Consider the following 17,805-nt stretch of genomic DNA (forward strand, 5'->3'; position numbering starts at 1 on the left):
AAAAAAAAAAAAAAAAAAAAAAAAAAAAAAAAAAAAAAAAAAAACACCAAATAGGATATACTAATAACAGGAAACACTTAGACACTGTTTTAAATGCCTGGTTTGAGAAAAATATTCTCAAGGCTTTAGCAAAAACTACAGAACCTATAGAGAAAAGGCAAAAGGGATAGGATAGGGGAGGATGGAGAAGTATGGCTGTGGCTTACATTTTTTGATAATTAATTACTATGTTCCAGGTATCATACTAAATGTATTAAGTGGACTACCTTAAAGTCTCCATTTCCAAGAACCTACTGGTAATGTTTTAGGTGGATGCAAAGGTAATTGCAGTTTAATGGCAAAGTACTTTTGTACCAACCTAATATTATTGGTGACTTTAAGCAAAATAACACCACCAATTTTACCATAGGCTAATTGATATAAATAAGTTGAGTTTATACAGCCTATTTGTGATCACAAAAGAATCAGCAAACTTCTAAAGACCAAAACACTTATAATATTAAACACTGAAATAAATGTGAGCTATACATACATTAACAAAAGACAAATAAAAACAAGATAATTACTTGAACCTGTCCTGGCAGCTCAGGGTACAAGCCAGGAACCAGGCCTGGACAGGATACCATCCCATCACAGGGCACACTCACATACATCCACACTCACTCCAACTGGGACCATTTACACACGCCAGTGCACCTAACGTGCACATCTTTGGCTATGAGACGAAACTGGATTACCCAGAGGAAAACCCACACAGGGACAACATGCTAACTCCACACAGAAGCAGCCCCAGCTGGAAATCATTTTTTTTTTTTCTGATCAACGTTATAACAAGACAACGTTGAATGAAGTGACCTTATTCAAGAACCTGCTATATCTTTCTCCTAACTATTCCATTTGGGAGGGAGAGAGTCTCATCATGTTTCCCCAGTAGCAAGGCTAATCCCATAATTACTCTCAGCTTCTCTGCTTTGCTTTCCTCCTGACACCCCTTAGGCTTTTGCTCCTTCTTTGAGGTCCAGGAAGACACAAAATACAGAATAGAGATTGTTCCATGCACAGTATGAGGATGAAGTATGATGCCTTCTGCCTTCACTTTTTTTCATCATATGTGTATGCTCATATTAAAACTCTATAACCTTGTGACAACCAGCTTATTTGCTGTGACAGGAATGAGGTAGATAGAGAATCTGTAATTCTGGGACTGGTACACCTAACACCTATCCAGTGTCGATTAAGCCAAAATACAGGTATACTTAATATATTTAGGTATATTTTAGCACTTAGCACTATGTCTCAATACTAAAATGAAAAATAGGCTTCTGGGTTTCCATGTACATTTTTAGTTTCTTCACCTTGAAAGGTAGCATTTCTGTCACTTTGAATATGCCACAAACAGATTATATGCTTCTCAAATATTTTTGTTCATTTTAACAAAATATAAAGGCTATCTTAAAGAAACTAATCTCATACTAAATTAAGAAAAAAATTCCTTATGTTTTGCAGACTTTGAATAATGAGATGAGTACAGATGAAGACAATGAATATGCAGAAGAAAAGGATAGCTACATCTGTGCAGTGTGTCTGGACATTTATTTCAACCCTTATATGTGTTACCCTTGCCACCACATCTTCTGTGAGCCCTGCTTACGCACTCTGGCCAAAGACAATCCTTCAAGCACGCCATGCCCATTGTGTCGGACAATTATTTCTAGAGTCTTTTTCCAGACAGGTAACTATTCTCTTTCATTAACTTAATTGTCTGATTATTCTACCTCTTTGTTATAGTTCTAAAGGTATTTTATAAATTATTAAAACATTATTGAAAATCACATATAGCATAATTTGTTATTCTCCAGATTATAAAACAGTACTTACCCAACTCATAAAACTGTTAGAATCATAGATGAGAATAGATTCTCATCTCAAATTTCTTACGTGACACTCAGATCTTTTCTAAAACACCGTAACTAGTAGTTGTTCCATCTTGGACTTTTCTAGTGTTAAGGAAGTTTCATTTGAAGCAGTGCTGTTGATTGTTAATTCCTCATGTCTGCCTTCCACTACTCCTTATTCTTTGGCTCTTGTTATTTCCTCTGGAGTCACAGAGAATAAATTTATAAATATTTAAGTATAATTATTACATCTTTCCCCCAAACTCCAAATCTTCTCAACCTTCTTAATGTACTTAAGGTCTTTCTCCTTGGACAGGAAAAAAAGTCAAATTGGAGCAAGGATTTGTCGACCTAATTTTCATGTAAAGATGTAATATAACACAAAATTTAAAACACTAATGAAGAGATAATAACTAGTGGATATGGAACATAGAGAATGACTAAGGGTAGAATGATAGAATTCACTACTGTGTGCCAAATGTTAGGTGGGAAATTTTCCATCTTCACATTCTCCTCTCAGCCATAAATGAGCCACATGAGGATCCAAGAATGTACTGAATTAACAGTAAATTCATAGTAAAACTGAAGAGAATATATGGTATATCTTTCTTCCCTCAAGGAAATCCAAGACCCCACCACATGGGAGAATCAGATTATTAAAGCAAGCTTTGACTGTCGTATCCCACCAGCTGCATAAAGGCTTGCAAACCTTTATAGGCTTAGTAATCAAACAAAGAAGAGAAACTAAAACTATGCCTCTCTGTTCTACCTAGTGCATGTAGACTGCAGCACAGAATCACTGCACTGAGCTTAGGCAGATCTAGAGACAAAAGGACTTGTCAAGCACAGCAACTCTACCCAGTTGAGAAATGTGGTCAGGACACCAGGATGTCATCAGTCTCACCAGGCAGTTCATTTACTCTTTTCATAGGGAAGGCCAATTAAAGGATACAGAAAGGAAAGGAAGCACTTCCGTGAGAGGATCCAACCTTACTGGAAGTTCTTCTCTGGCCTCTGGCTGGAATGTTGAGATGTGGGCGAAAAGGTGTTCTTTTCTACTACCAGATCTCTTGCCGGGTCCTTTGGGGTGATGAAAAAGAGGAGCACCAATAACACCACTTTCTCAGTGTTGTCTCTGGCCAGCTTTACAAGCAAACATATACTAAAAACTTGTTTTGATAGGAAGCATCTAGGCAATGTACAGTGTCTAGGCAAATGTTGTCCCTGCCTTCCATGATCTCACTTAACACTGGTCGTGGTTATAAAATTTATTTTCTTCAGGTCTTAAAACGGTAATGAATCAAATCTTTCTTGGTTCAGTTATTAAAACAACAATTTCATATTTTCCTTTATTTTCAAAATCAGTTATTCTAAAATAAATCATATTAGGAATACTTACAGTCTCTTCCAATGTATACTATATTTGGTTGTGTGCTATCATTTAAAGGCTGATAATAATGGGAATATTCTACTTATTTATACTCTACCTCAAAAAGATTTGAGATTTTTTTAAAATACACTTAATGAAGTGCAGGACAAGGGAATTATGAATTGAAATAGATTACAAAAATCAGGTGAGGGTAGGTAGACAGATACATAAGCCTATGATCCTACATAGTATTTTATTTTTAATGGCAAAAACCACAATTACTTTTGCACCAACCTAATATAATTAGATGAAGTATTTGCTTATAAATTTGCTTTTGCTGACTGCCTAAAGAAAAATAAAAGTCAGTACACAAAGGATTCTCAGGATCCATGAAAAAAAAGCATACCAGCTTCTCAATAAGCACAGGTTTTTCTGGCAATTATCTTTAAAAATTTCTTTTTTGTTATTTCCCCTCTAGGGAATATTGGGGGAGAGAGAGTAGGCAATGTCCTCAAAAACACAGTCAGAGCAAATGCAACGCCAGGTTTTCTGACATTGTAGCTCATGCTATTTTTTGATAAAAACTGAGGCAATATCAGAGTATAAATTAGGGAAAGTAACATTGCTAGTAGCCGAAGAATGTGATTCAGTTTTCTTACAAAAATGACGTGATATTATATAGATAGTACAGTTTCATTACAGGAAAAATTAGAAAATATAAACAAGTAAAATTGTGAGCTCAAAATTAGCCATATTTCTATCATTTAAAAATAGTGAGTATACTTCCAGAATATATTAGAATCTTTTTTTTTTTTACCCCCCCCCAAAAAAAATCCGATTATATTGTACATATGGTCTTTAAGCTGTTATGTTTAACTTGAAGTTCTTGTGATTATATTATGGGACATTTAGTTTATTTATTTATATTTATTTACTGATATATGTAGATAAATATTTGAGCACATTACATAGTACTTCCTTGAGATGAATTTCCAGAAGTAGAAATGGTAGTTAAAGCCTACATATTTTTAAGGGCACATATATATTGTAAAATTACACTCAAATTGTTGTAACCAGAAGTGTGTGAGGGCTTGTCTCTAGAGTTTTGACTATCCTAATTTTCCTTGTTAAATTTGTGACCAGGAGGATTTTTTATATTTGGTGTCAACTGTTGTCATAGATGGCAAATAACTTTTCCTTTTTGTCATTTGTACTTCAATTAATTTTGTTTATGGTATTTTTTGAATGTGCAGAATTTCTGTATTTATGCAGTGACCATGTAGTGACCTTTGCTATTATTATTTATAATTTCAAAGCTAGTTATGAAAAGGCCTTCCCCACTACCGAATTAAATAAACATTCTCTTTCCCTGCATTTGTTTAAGGTTTCATTTTGTCCTCATGTCCCCACATATAACTGCCGTCCATTTATTCTGGTACATGGTTTGGTAAATAATAAAGTACATTTTTTCAGTTCTTTAGGCAAGTGTCCTGGCAACATTTGTTGAACAGTCTACTCTTACTATGTTGATTGTATTTCTTTAAAAAGCAATTTAATAATTTCTAAAGTGTTCTTTGGCAGTCTTTCTTTTCATCTTTATCTTGTCCTATACTATTATTCCTCTTTTATAATTATTCGAGCACTTATGTTTTAATTACTCACAAGTGAATTATCTAAATTTGGAGGTAATTGGCATTTTAATTGACACTTTTATAATATTGAGTGATTGTTGTCATGGTATATCACCTCTCAATAAAGTTCCAAAATTTCCTTCCTAAAGACTCTGCACATTTCTTATTAGCTTTATGCCTATATATTTTTGTTGTTGCTATTGTAAATGAGATTTTTTTCCCTCATTTAGTTTTTGCTTCTTTTGATATTTTAGGAAACTTAGTTTGCCAGTCTTAGACTTTTCTGTTACCAGTCACCTTACTGAACCCTCAGAGTTATTTATTAAATAATTTAATTAGTATGTCAGCTACCTCAATTGTCACCATTCAAATTGTGTATAAACCAGGGACAGTTACTGTCATGGGATCTTTTTAAAGTGGGAAAGCTGTCATTTTCTAAAGGAAATCAAGATGTGTGTACAATAAGGGATTAGTTGTAACAGTTCTATTAACAGTAGCTCAATGAATAGAAATATAATGAAGTTCCTCCCAGATTTACTCCATTCAGTGCTCTTTAGCAGATTAATGACTTTAAAACTGAACTATAACATTAATATCTTGCTTAAATTACTTTACACTGTTAGCTGTTGAGAAGTTGATGTGGGATCGGATGTGTACAGGAAAGGGTAGAAACATTAATATCTTTTTTTTTTCATGGAAGTTAAGGTATACTGTTCAAAGTTGATAAAAAAAAATTATTGGTGTTCACTGTTGGTTGCTAATTAGTATGCATAACCTCCTTCTTTCTTCTTAACATAACCCTGAGTATTCAACTATTCCAGCATAGACCAGGTTGCTCTTGGTAGCAGACCCCATCCTCTGCTCCTGGGTAATCTATCCCCTTTGCCAGTAATTGGTTCACAAATGGGCATGTGGTCGTTTTGGTCAAGGAGATGGGGAGAAGGTTTGTCTTTGCTTTTAAGACATGAAGTGAAGAAACCATTATCTCTCCCTTTGGACATAAACAAGAAAGTATATAACAGGGATAGTTATAAGGAGCCATCTTATAAGACTTAGTATGAAGTCTTATTTTTGGATTGTAGAACTTAAGACAGACCTGAATATGGGGTCTTGATGACACTGTTGAACCACTGATTCAGCCAAGTTTGAAGCCCATGTTTCCATACATGAAATATTAAATTTGTTAATTAACTAAGTTTAAGTAAACTTTAGGTTAGTTTCAACTAAGAGCAACCTAACTGATAAAAGCATACCAATTATAACCAGTAAACAAACTACAAATTATATAATTCACAAATATTTGATTGATGAGAAGGGAGGAAAGTAGTTTTTAAAACTTGTATCTCCTTAGAAGGAAATTAATAGTAAAATTTATAAATGAATAAATAATTCTGGATTAGTGCTATGAGAAGCTCAGTGGACACTTACCCCAGCAAAAGCAACATTTAGCTGGTGAAAATTATTTTTTTAAAGATTAGAAATTATCCTAAAGACATACAGCAAATGAAGCATTTATTCAAAAACATCTACTAAAATCTGCTATTATAGGTAAGAATGACAGCCTGTAGCATTCCAGATAGGACCAGCTTTCAAACCCCTCATTGCTAGCTCAGTGTGACAAAAGTTGTAATTCAAGTCGGTATTACTAGGAAGATGGATCTCTCTCCATCCATTCTCCCATTCGCTAGTCTAGTGCTACAGTTTCACCCCAGGAGAAGTAGACCACTGATAACACTTATCCTCTCAGCTTCATGTTGCAGAAGCTGTATTCCAGACAAGCACAGCCAAGAGCACTGGAGCTCCCTTCCCCACCTATCCCCCACTTGTAAGGCGAAACTCTACTCCAGACACATCAGTCTTAGTCCAGTTTGCTTATAGGACAGAGGTCCCAAGTCAGAAGAGCCAAGCCAAACCAAAGAAGATCAGGAGTTACCATTCCTGCCCAGTGCCCTACTCATAGAGCAGAAGTGTTATACTGGGAGAAAGAGACCACTGTTCCTGTGCCCAGCTCTAATGCAGTGGTGCAGAGATTTTGCCAAAGGGAGGAGACAGACACTAAGAACAGAAAGCTCTGCAGCTCTATCTAATTGAACTATTGAACTGATTTTAATCAGAACAGTATGCAGGGAAATTCTTGCCTATGAATTGTGTGTTGTTGAAAACAATGGAGTTTTTGGTGGTAAACAAATTAGGGGAGACTGGTAGCTCTGGTAGCAAAAGGCAAAATAATAAACTAGAAGATAATCAGAGAAAGAGACAGCTAAGAAGAGCCTTCCTAAGGTGCAGCAAACCACAGACTGGCAGCACAGGGCCCCTGCCAAAGAGGTGGACTTTAAATGAATCAGACTATAAAGCAAGTTATGCCCCAGGGAATTGTTAGAAACGGTAGAGCAATCACGAAGCAATTAGTAGAGTCTAACAGCTGAGTGTGATACTAATAAAGACAGAAGCTTAAAGGAGAGATTAGGGAAAGAGACAGCCAAAGAGAATGTGGCTACAGCTATGTACAGTCATCCTTGGTGATCAGGGAGACTGGTTGCATACCTGAGGCTGTATTCTGGAGTAACATCAGAGGCTACACATAGTAGGGGAAATAGACTTCGATAAACTAATTCATTCAAGTTACCAAACATAAAAGAAAATAACTAAAGCCGCAGTAGGAGAGTGCAGAAGAAAGCCATACATCTATGGTTAACTGATTTTTGACAAGAGTTCTAACAATTAGCCTTTGTGTCATTTCACAAAATGGCACTGGGACAACTGGATACCCACATGCAGAAGAATGAATTTGAACCCCTACCACCTGCCACGTATATATGTTAACGCGGTGTAGAAAAACTAAATGTGAGAGTTGAAAATATAAAACTCTTAGAAGAAAACATACAGACTTTTGTGAACTAGGATTAAGGAGCAGCTCCTTAGATATAACACCTAAAGTATAAACAGCCAAACAAACAATAAATTAGAATTAAAGTTAAAAACTTCCTTGCTTTAAAGAATTTATCAAGAAAGTAAAAAGACAACCACAGAATGAAAGGAAATACTTGTAAATCATGTGTATGGTAAGGATCTAGTATCTGGGATATATAAAGATCTCTTATAACTTAATAAAAAGACAAATAACCCAACAGAAAAATGGGCAAAAGATTTGATTAGACAGTTCTCCAAATAAGATTTTAAAATACCCAATAAGCATATGAAAAGATGCTCAACATCATTAGTTAATAGAGAAATGCAAATTAAAAGTATAATGAGATATCACTTCACACCCACCAGCATGGCTACAATCAAAAAGGTAGAAAGAAATAAGTGTTGGTGGGGATATAGAGAAATTGGGACTTCTGTATATTGCAGGCTGGAATTATAAAATGTTCAGTCACTTCAGAGAACAGTAGAACAAATTTTCAATTTTGCAAACTCCAAGTATGCTTGTGGGTTGTGAAAAGTTCTGGAGTGTCCCAAATTAACTAGAGTTTTTCTTGTTGTTTGTGGAAATAAGGATTCCAGTGTAGATAGGGCTGAGGAATACCTTAGGATGGGTGGGAGACTTCACATTCATTGACTGATAACCTCACATCTTTTCGTACTAGGGGCTACCACATTTTAAAAGTGGGCCTGTTCAGAGAGCTACTATGTGCTTTCCAAAAGAATCTGCAGACCAAGGAAGGGAAAAGGGCATGACTTACAAGCCTTATGTGGAATGGGGTTATCCCGGTGAAAGGATCTCTCCCACAAAGAGACCATTGTCTTGGGTTGAGAGGATCCATCGTCTTTTCTTGTTGACTTTAGCACTGCAGCCCTCAAACCAAGTATGCCATTTCTCCCATTGTGTACTGACTCTGGAGGGCATTCCTATCCTCCTGCAAGCATTCCTACTAACAGACCCAGTTTTAGCTGTTCAGATCCCAGCCTATAGTCACATAGAAAATAGGAGGGTTTCATGTATTGCAAGAGGAGCCGCAGGGTCATTGCTACCTACCTCCCCACACTGAAATCCCTCACTGCTGTCACCCCCACTCCAATTCACAATGCACCCCACACCTCATCAAGGAAGATTTCTTTTATTGTGACGTTATTTTTCTCCCTCTCCCTTTAGACCATATACCACCCCTAACACCACTACTCATAGGCCTTTATATAGTGGAACCAGGTGCTGATGAGCAGATGGTGTATGGTCTAAAGGGAGGGGTCGAACCTTCCTCTTGCTTTAGACCATACACCACCCCTAACACCACTACTCATGGCCTTTATATAGTGGAACCAAGTGCTGATGGTCAGATGTATGGGTGAACTCCACTGGAAATAGGAAAAGGAAATAGCTACTTCTCTACTTTGTCCATGGAAGTCTCAAACTAGGTATGGAAATTACATTTAAACTAAATAGGAATTAAAGTGATGAGACAGATCTGTGATTTTTCACCGGGGATATTTTGGTTGTCACAGTAATTGGAGGATGCTCCTAGCATTTAGACAGCAGGCTGGGGACAACAGATACCCTGCAGCACTCGGCCAGTACCAAACAGTGAAGACTATCCTGAGTTCTGTCTGCCTTTCTAACGTCCTGGGCATTATCCAGGATATACAACTCATCTGCAAGAATATCACACTTCTCTTCTTATCTACCATGACAATTTATCATTTGTCTTTGTCTATTGTCCATAGTCCCATTAAGGCCATTTCACACTTTCTCTCACTTTATACCAATAAGTTCAGTCTGTTAATTCTAACACTAATAGTGGTTTTATCCTTGCCTCCATATATACCTCTACTCTTCATTTTTCTGTTCATCTTGTACAGAATAGTCTCTGCCTTTAAAAGCCATATTTGTCATGATACATTCTAGTGTGGTTATTCTCAAACTTACAGAATTAAATATTTTTAAAATAAAAAAATAGCAAAATAAGCATGGTAGTTAGAGCACTGTTTCTCAAACATTTTTGTACCACCTTTACAATTTTCACTAAATCAACATACCTTGTGATTTTTTTTAATGTAAGGGTTTCTTCATATCAACAGTTTTTTTCTTGAGAACTTATTTTAACTTCATCCTTAGCAATACTTTTGTGAGTTTATAGGATTTGATATTTAGTTTATATATTTTTTCTAATACCTTAAGTAGGTAACTGAAAATTGAATGAATGTGTTCATTCAATTCAACCCAAAATTAACTCACATATTATGCTTTGCAAACCAATTTTTGAAACACACTAACTTATACACATGCAGGTTTCTCTCTAAAAAAAACCTGAAGACAGAAACACTAAAACAATCCTTGGAGTTTAGGGGTAAAGATAGAAGAGTATGACAGATCATTGTATCATTGTTGGTTTTTTTAAGCCATACTTTATCATTTGATTTTGTTGTTGTTATTGTTTCAAAGTAATTATTTATTTATTTTTTATTTTACTTTAGGTGTATACTATATCTGGCATTTATCCCCTTGTTATCCTTCTCCTCCCTCCCCTCCCTCCCCTCCCTCCCCTTCCTCCCCACCCTGTTGTTTGTCCCCTACCCCCCCAACTGTCCCCTGTGTGTAATGATCCTCTCCCTGAGTCCACCTCCTGTTCTCGTTGTTCAACACCCACCTATGAGTGAGAACATACGGTGCTTGGCTTTCTGTTCTTGGGTCAGTTTGCTGAGAATGATGGTTTCCAGATTCATCCAAGTCCCTACAAAGGACAGGAACTCATCGTTTTTTATGGCTGCGTAATATTCCATGGTCTATATGTACCACATTTTCTTTGTCCAGTCTATCATTGATAGGCATTTGGGTTGGTTCCAGGACCTTGCTATTGTACACAGGGCTGCAATGAACATACGTGTGCATGTGTCTTTATAGTAGAACGATTTATAGTTCTTTGGGTATATACCCAATAGTGGGATTGCTGGGTCAAATGGAATTTCTATTTCTAGATGCTTGAGAAATTGCCACACTGTCTTCCACAATGGTTGAACTAATTTACACTCCCACAAACTGTGTAAGAGTGTTCCTATTTCTCCACATCCTCTCCAGCATCTGTTGTCTCCAGGTTTTTTAATGATTGCCATTCTAACTGGCATGAGATGATATCTCATTGTGATTTTGATTTTCATTTCTCTAATGACCAGTGATGAGCATTTTTTCATATGTTTGTTGGCCTCATGTATGTCCTCTTCTGAAAAGTCTCTGTTCATATCCTTCACCCACTTTTGAATGGGATTGTTTGTCTTTTTCTTGTATATCTGTTTCAGTTCTTTGTAGATTCTGGATATTAGCCCTTTGTCAGATGGGTAGATTGCAAAATTTTTTTCCCATTCTGTTGGTTGCCAATTAATGATGGTTTCTTTTGCGGAACAGAAGCTCTGGAGTTTAATTAGATCCCATTTGTATATCCTGGCTTTTATTGCCATTGCTTTTGGTGTTTTAGTCATGAAGTCCTTGCCTATGCCTATGTCCTGAATAGTTTTGCCTACGTTTTTTCTAGTGTTTTTATGGTGTTAGGTTTTATGTTTAAATCTTTGATCCATTCTGGAGTTAATTTTAGTGTAAGGTGACAGGTAGGGGTCCAATTTCTGCTTTCTGCACATAACTAGCCAGTTTTCCCAACACCATTTATTAAACATGGAGTCCTTTCTCCATTGCTTGTTTTTGCTTTTTAACCATCAGAATGAGTTACTTTTACCCTTTTAAAAAGGTAAACAAGCTAAACTTCAGCATTGAATGATGATGGGCATGGAGGGTGAAGTCCTATGTCTTTTCACACAGAACAGAGAGAATCATAACTTGTGTGAAGCCAAGGATGGATGCAGTGATCACCTTTTGTGGAGCCACCAATATATCCCTATTCATAGCTTTCAAAAGACTTTTCTAAATGCTTAAGCATGAATTTACATAAAAATAAGTATCATAAAAGTATAAAATACTTAACATTTTGTCTGTAGCACAGTAAAAGCTCAAAAAATGTTATAGTTGAATTGGTCTTACTTTAATAGATTTCCTTTTGGCCTTATTTCTGTAACAGTTGCCAAACCAGTTATTCTTGGTCACACAAACAATTACTGAAATGATTTTTCAATGCTCCAAAGCCATTAATGGACATCAGTAAGCACAAGGTAAACATAATTTCCTGAGGAAAAAAGCTTAGATAAACGTTTTAACGTAAAAAAGCTTTCTAATACTACAGATTTCTCCTGAGGGAAAAGGTTCAAAAATGGTTGTAACCTATCTTTTTATTCTGGTAAAAAAAAAAAAATTATACTGAATTTTGAGTACTAAATATTGTACTACCAAAAACTAACTGGAATTATTAAAAAGGACAAATTTTAACTGAATCTCACTTAATAGAAACTCCTAAATATTAACATTTTGCTTACTATAATGATTCACATATTTACAATCTATAACTTCATTTTGACAAAGTGTTAGATAAAGAATTTTTGGGTTTTGTTTAATTTTGTCTACTTTATATGCCCCTGTCATCAGGCTGCATATTCAGCTGGAGATTGAGACTTCTCAAACTAGACTGTAACCTTTTGACAGTTCACTAGGAAAAGATGAAAATCAAATTCAAATTTACTTTCTGTTTCATCCGTGTTTTCATGAATTTGTTGAACCATCCTTGCATTTGTGGGATAAATCCCACTTGGTCATGGTGTATCATCTTCTTGATGTGTTGTTGGATTCCGTTTGCCAGTATTTTGTTGATATTTTCATCAGGGCTATTGGCCTGTAAACTTCTTTGTTTGTTTTGCTATTGTCTGGTTTTGGTATCAGAGTTATGCTGGCCTTGTAGAATGAGTTAGGAAGATGTCCCTCTGCTTCAGTTTTTTGGAATAGTTTGAGAAGAATTGATATTAATTCTTCTAAGATTCAGCAGATTTGAGTAGTGAAGGCATGCAAACTTGGACTTTTCTATGTTGGAAGACTTTTTGTTACTAACTCAATCTCATTAGCTGTGATGGGTATTTGGCTTTCTATTTCCTCTTTGTTCAATTTTGGTAGATTGTATGTGTCTCGGAATTTATACATTTCTTCTATGTTTTGGAATTTACTGGTATACCAGTAAATGGAGAATTTACCAGAATTTACTGGTATACCAGTAAATTCCAAACCTAGAGGAAATGTATAAATTCCTAGACACATGCAGCCTACCAAGTTTTGTTGTTCATAGTAGTCTTTAATGATCCTTTGTATTTGTTTGGTATGTGTTGTGACATCTTTTTTGTTTCTGATTTTATTTAGGTCTTCTTTTTTCTTAGTCTAGCTAATAGTTTGTCAATTTGGTTTACCATTCCAAAAAACCAGGTTTTTGTTTTGTTAATTTTTTTCTGTTGTTTTCTTAGTCTCAATTTCATTTATTTCTACTCTGGACTTTATTATTTCTTTCCTTCTACTAACTAGGGTTTGGTTTGTTCTGGCTTTTCCAGTTTCTTGAGGTGTATCATTAGGTCATTTAGTTGAAATCTGTCTAGTACTTTGATGTATGCATTTATTGCTGTGAACTTAATACTGCTTTTACTGTGTTCTATAGCTTTTGGCATATTATGTTTCTATTTTCACTTGTTTCACAGACTGTTTAAATTCTTTCTCATTTGTCATTCAGGAGAATATTGTTCAATGTCTACATATTTCAATATTTTCTGATGTTCCTCTTTTTGATGTCCAGTTTTATTCCATTGTGACCAAATAAGCTACTTGACATAACTAAGTTTTAAAATTTTGTTAGACTTCTTTTTTCCTAACACATGATCAACCCTAGACAATGGTCCATGTGCTGATGAAAAGAATGTGTGTAATCTACTGCTGCTGGGTGACATGTTCTATAAATGTCTGCTAAGTCCATTGGGTCTGTGGTGCAGCTTAAATCCAATGTTTGTTAATTTTCTGTCTAGACCTGTGCCAATGCTGAGAATGAGTTATTAAAGTCTCCAACTATTATTGTATTGGGATCTATCCCTCTCTTTAGATCTAATAATATCTGCTTTATATCTGGGGGCTCCAGTGTTTGGGTATATTTTTATAATATTTATAATTATCATATTCTCTTGCTGAATTTATTCCCTTGTAATATAATATCTCTGTCTGCTTTTCAGCTTTTAACTTGAAGTCTCTTTTGTCTGATATATCTATTTCTGCTTGTATTTGGTTTGTTTGTATGGAATGTCTTTTTTTATTTACTTTCAGTCTATCTGTGTCTACATGTAAGGCTAGGTTCTTGTAGGCAGCACAGATTAATTCTTGGAGTTTTGTTTTATTTTGGTCCATTCAGCAAGTCTGTATATTTTAAATTGGGAATTTAATCCATATACATTCAAAGTTATTACTGATAGGTGAAAACTTATTCCTGTCATTTTATTGACTTTTTCCTGGTTGTTTTGTATATCCTTTGTTCCTTATTTCCTCTCTCATTGTTTATTTTTGTAGTTGGGTTTTTTTGTTTGTTTGTTTGTTTGTTTTTGTAGGAATAAGCTTTCTTTTCTCTTTCTTCTTTGTGTACTGATTCTACCAGTGAGGTTTATAGTTTCATTCTACCAGTGAGGTTTATAGTTTATGTTTTCATGTTGGTTATTTTCTTTTCAATCCCAGATGTAAGAAATTTGAGCATTCCTTGTGAGACCAGTCTAGTAGTGATGAATTTTCTTAGTGTTTGCTTGTCTGTGAAAGATTTTATTTCTCCTTCACATCTGAAGCATTGCTTTGCTGGGCATAATTTTTCTTCTCAGTACCTTGAATATATCATCCCATTTTTCTCCTGAGCTGTAAGGTTTCTGCTTAGAAATCCATTGTCTAATGTGGATTCTTTTACACATGACTTGACACCTTTTTCTTGATGCTTTTAAAATTGTCTTGGACCTTTGACAGTTTGACTATAATGTGCCTCAGAGAGGACCTGTTTGGGTTGAATTTATTTGAAGTTCTTTGAACTGCTTGGACCTGGATGTGCATCTGTTTCCCAAGACTTGGAAAGTTTATTCTATTATTTTATTAAATAAGTTTTCCTCATCTTTTTTCTTCTCCTTCTGGAATGCCTATAACACAAATATTTGCTCAGTTAATGTTGTCCCATAAATCCTGTAGACTTTGTTCATTCTTTTTTCTATTTTTTCATCTCCTTCTGTTATTACAAAATACCTGTGTTCAAGTTCAAAAGTTATTTCGTCTGCTTGGTCTAGTCTTTTATTGAAGCTGTATTTTTATTTCATTGAGTTCTTCATCTGTAGAATATTTAGTTCTTTTAAAAAATATTTATCTCTGTTGCATTTCTCAATCAAATAATGAGTTGTTTTCCTGATTTCATTGAATTTTCTATCTGTATTCTCTCTTGGCTCTGAGTTTCCTTAAGATTGTTATTTTGAATTATTTTTCTGGCATTTCATATATTTCCTTATGATTGGGTCCCTTACTGGAGAATTACAGTTTTCCTTTGGAGGTGACATGTCTCTTTGCTTTTTCATGGTTCATGTTTCTCTATGTAGATTCATTCTAATCATCTGGTAAAAAACTGACCTCTTTCAGTTTTATGGAATAGGTTTTATGTGGACTTATTTGTATAAATGGTCTTGAAGTATCAGTTTGATGGGGTACTTTGGCCTTGGTTCTAGGCGGATACCATTGTCTTTATATAGTTTCTTCAGCTGTGATCCACATTAGTTGCATTTGTGAGTTACTCAGTGGCCTAGTCTGACAGAGTTTGTGGTGATGGTGTTGCAGCTTTGCTAGGGGTAGGCTCATTGGGCTGTTTCTCAGGACTGGGTCATGTGTGTACACACAATGAGTCAGCCAACTTGGACTCTGACATACTGGGTTTTGTGCCACAGTGCTGTTACTCTGCCTGGGAGCATGGGCATGCAGTGGCTTAGCCAGCCTGGGGATGTGCCTACCAGGGCCAGCTCATGGGCTGTTTCTAATAATGCCTAGGAGGCAGGCATACAGTGGCTCAGCTATCCTGGAGACACGTCTGCCAGGGACTTCCCATCATACTATTTCTCAGGCCTACAACATGGTCACAGGGTGGCTCAGATGACCTAGGGATGTACACACTGGGGATGACCCACAGGCTGTTTCTCAGGCCCAGGACACAGCTGTATGGCTGAATAACTGCCCTACAGGTGATTCAGAAGGGTAGGGAGCAGCCCGTGGGGCTGTTTCATAGAGCTGGGATGCAAGCCCAGGATTGCTTAATAGGCCTGGGTGTGTGCACACCAGAGGCTCCCTACAGGGCTGTTTATTGAGCCTGAGACATAGGTGCACAGCTGCTCAGCCAGGCCCTTTGGACATGTCTGCCAAGGATGTAGGTATAAGACTGCATGGTCAACTCATGGGCATGCCTCCCCAGGGCAGCCTGCAGGACTGTTTCTCAGGCCCATATTAGGGGTACACAACCATTGGGCATGCCAGGGCTATTCTTTCAGGTGAAGGGTGCTGCATGACTGCTACTCAGGTCCTGAGAATGGATGAACAGCCCTTCTGCTGGCCCAGAGGCGTATCAGCTGCTTGGAGGCTCCAGGGCAGTTGTCTCTTCCGCTTAGGGGAGGACATGCAGTAGTTTGGCCAGCTCAAGGGCAGGTTGCCCTGGGTGGGACTGGCAGACTGTTTCTCCAGCTGGAAGTGTGGCAGCAGGGTTTGATTTCCCTGCTATACTTATCAGAGTCACAGCCAATTCATGCAGCTGGAGTTGTGGCTTTCAGCCACCTGTGTTAGGCTTGGTATAATGAAGAGGGGGCCCCAATGCTGGAAAGATGCAGAGGCCACTGGCCCCCAGAGCAGTGTACTCCAGAGGCAGCTCTGGATGATGCCAAGCTGCAGCAGCGTGGCTTACAGGGGGTTGGTACGAGTGGAGCATGCATCATTTGTCCTAATCTTGGGCAATGCAGCTGCATAAATTCCTGGAAGCTTTCCAAACTGGGATCAGGGCTTGCAAGGGCTATGGAATTCTCCTATTGTAAGGACCGTAGGTGTTTGTCAGGGAGATAAGGTCAAGGAATGATCTTTGGCTTACCTTTTCCTGACACAGAAGTCCATCTGGACTCCAAACAGATGTGAGTTTAGTCAGGGAGATGGGGCTGCAGAAGCCAGGTGCTGCCACACTGCCCTCCTGGACTTCAGTGACCACAGGTGCATCTCTACTCCTCTGCTATACTCCAGCACTCTCCCTTTAACACTCAAGTCAAATCATAACTACTTGTTGTCTTAGTCCTTTCCCATGAGAGGGTGCAGGATGAATGCCAGGTGTCTCCAGTCAGCCGTCTTGCTGGCTTTGTCCTCTAAACTTACTTCCAGAAGATACATACATAAGCTTACTTCCAGAAGCTACATACATAAGCATTTGTCAGTATGAGGTGAGATATTCCTGGCTGGCCTCTCCTTTCCCAGCATACAAAACCTATTTTGGCCCCAGATCCCACAGGGTGTGCCGTTACTAGTAAATCTTGCAGCTATCACATGGTGAGCACCTGCTATGTCTCAAGAGCCGATTCTGAGACTTAAACAGTTCAAATTTCTGTGATTCAAACTGATAATTTTCTGTTGAATATAAGCTTTAACAGTAAACCCAAACTTTTCTCTAACTTGTGTTTTCCACCTTATAAATAAATATTTTGGGTGCCTCACATGAGTACAAAATGAGTTTTGTCAGAAGGGTCCGTTACAAGTAAGACTTACCTTCTTGGAAAGGTCAAAGCAAGCATTGCTCCTGAAGCCCTGAAAATGGTTTTGAGACAGTTTGTGGATTTTTACTGATATACAGCAAGGCGGGTTCAAATGCTAAATATATGAACACTTCTCCATTCTTATGTAAGGGAAGGATTTCAGATGTACTTAGCACAGCATCCTAACTCAACCATACTCTTGCCTACTGTTCAACAATACAAAGAAAACTATATACCATTGAAAAATAGTAAAACCAGTGTATTAAAGGATATGAGTAAAATG

General features: G+C 37.0%; 1 protein-coding gene across 1 annotated transcript in view; it reads left to right on the top strand.

Moving 5' to 3' along the window:
• The window catches only part of RNF180 (ring finger protein 180), a 193,938-nt gene that overhangs the window by 139,229 nt on the left and 36,904 nt on the right, over positions 1-17,805 (top strand). The window contains exon 5 of the mRNA XM_017548581.2: positions 1,507-1,732. Coding sequence (XP_017404070.2) covers positions 1,507-1,732 — 226 coding nt within the window. The remainder of the gene's footprint in view (positions 1-1,506; positions 1,733-17,805) is intronic.

This window comes from Cebus imitator, unplaced genomic scaffold, assembly GCF_001604975.1.
Source record: "Cebus imitator isolate Cc_AM_T3 unplaced genomic scaffold, Cebus_imitator-1.0 Scaffold211, whole genome shotgun sequence".
Lineage (NCBI taxonomy): Eukaryota > Metazoa > Chordata > Mammalia > Primates > Cebidae > Cebus > Cebus imitator.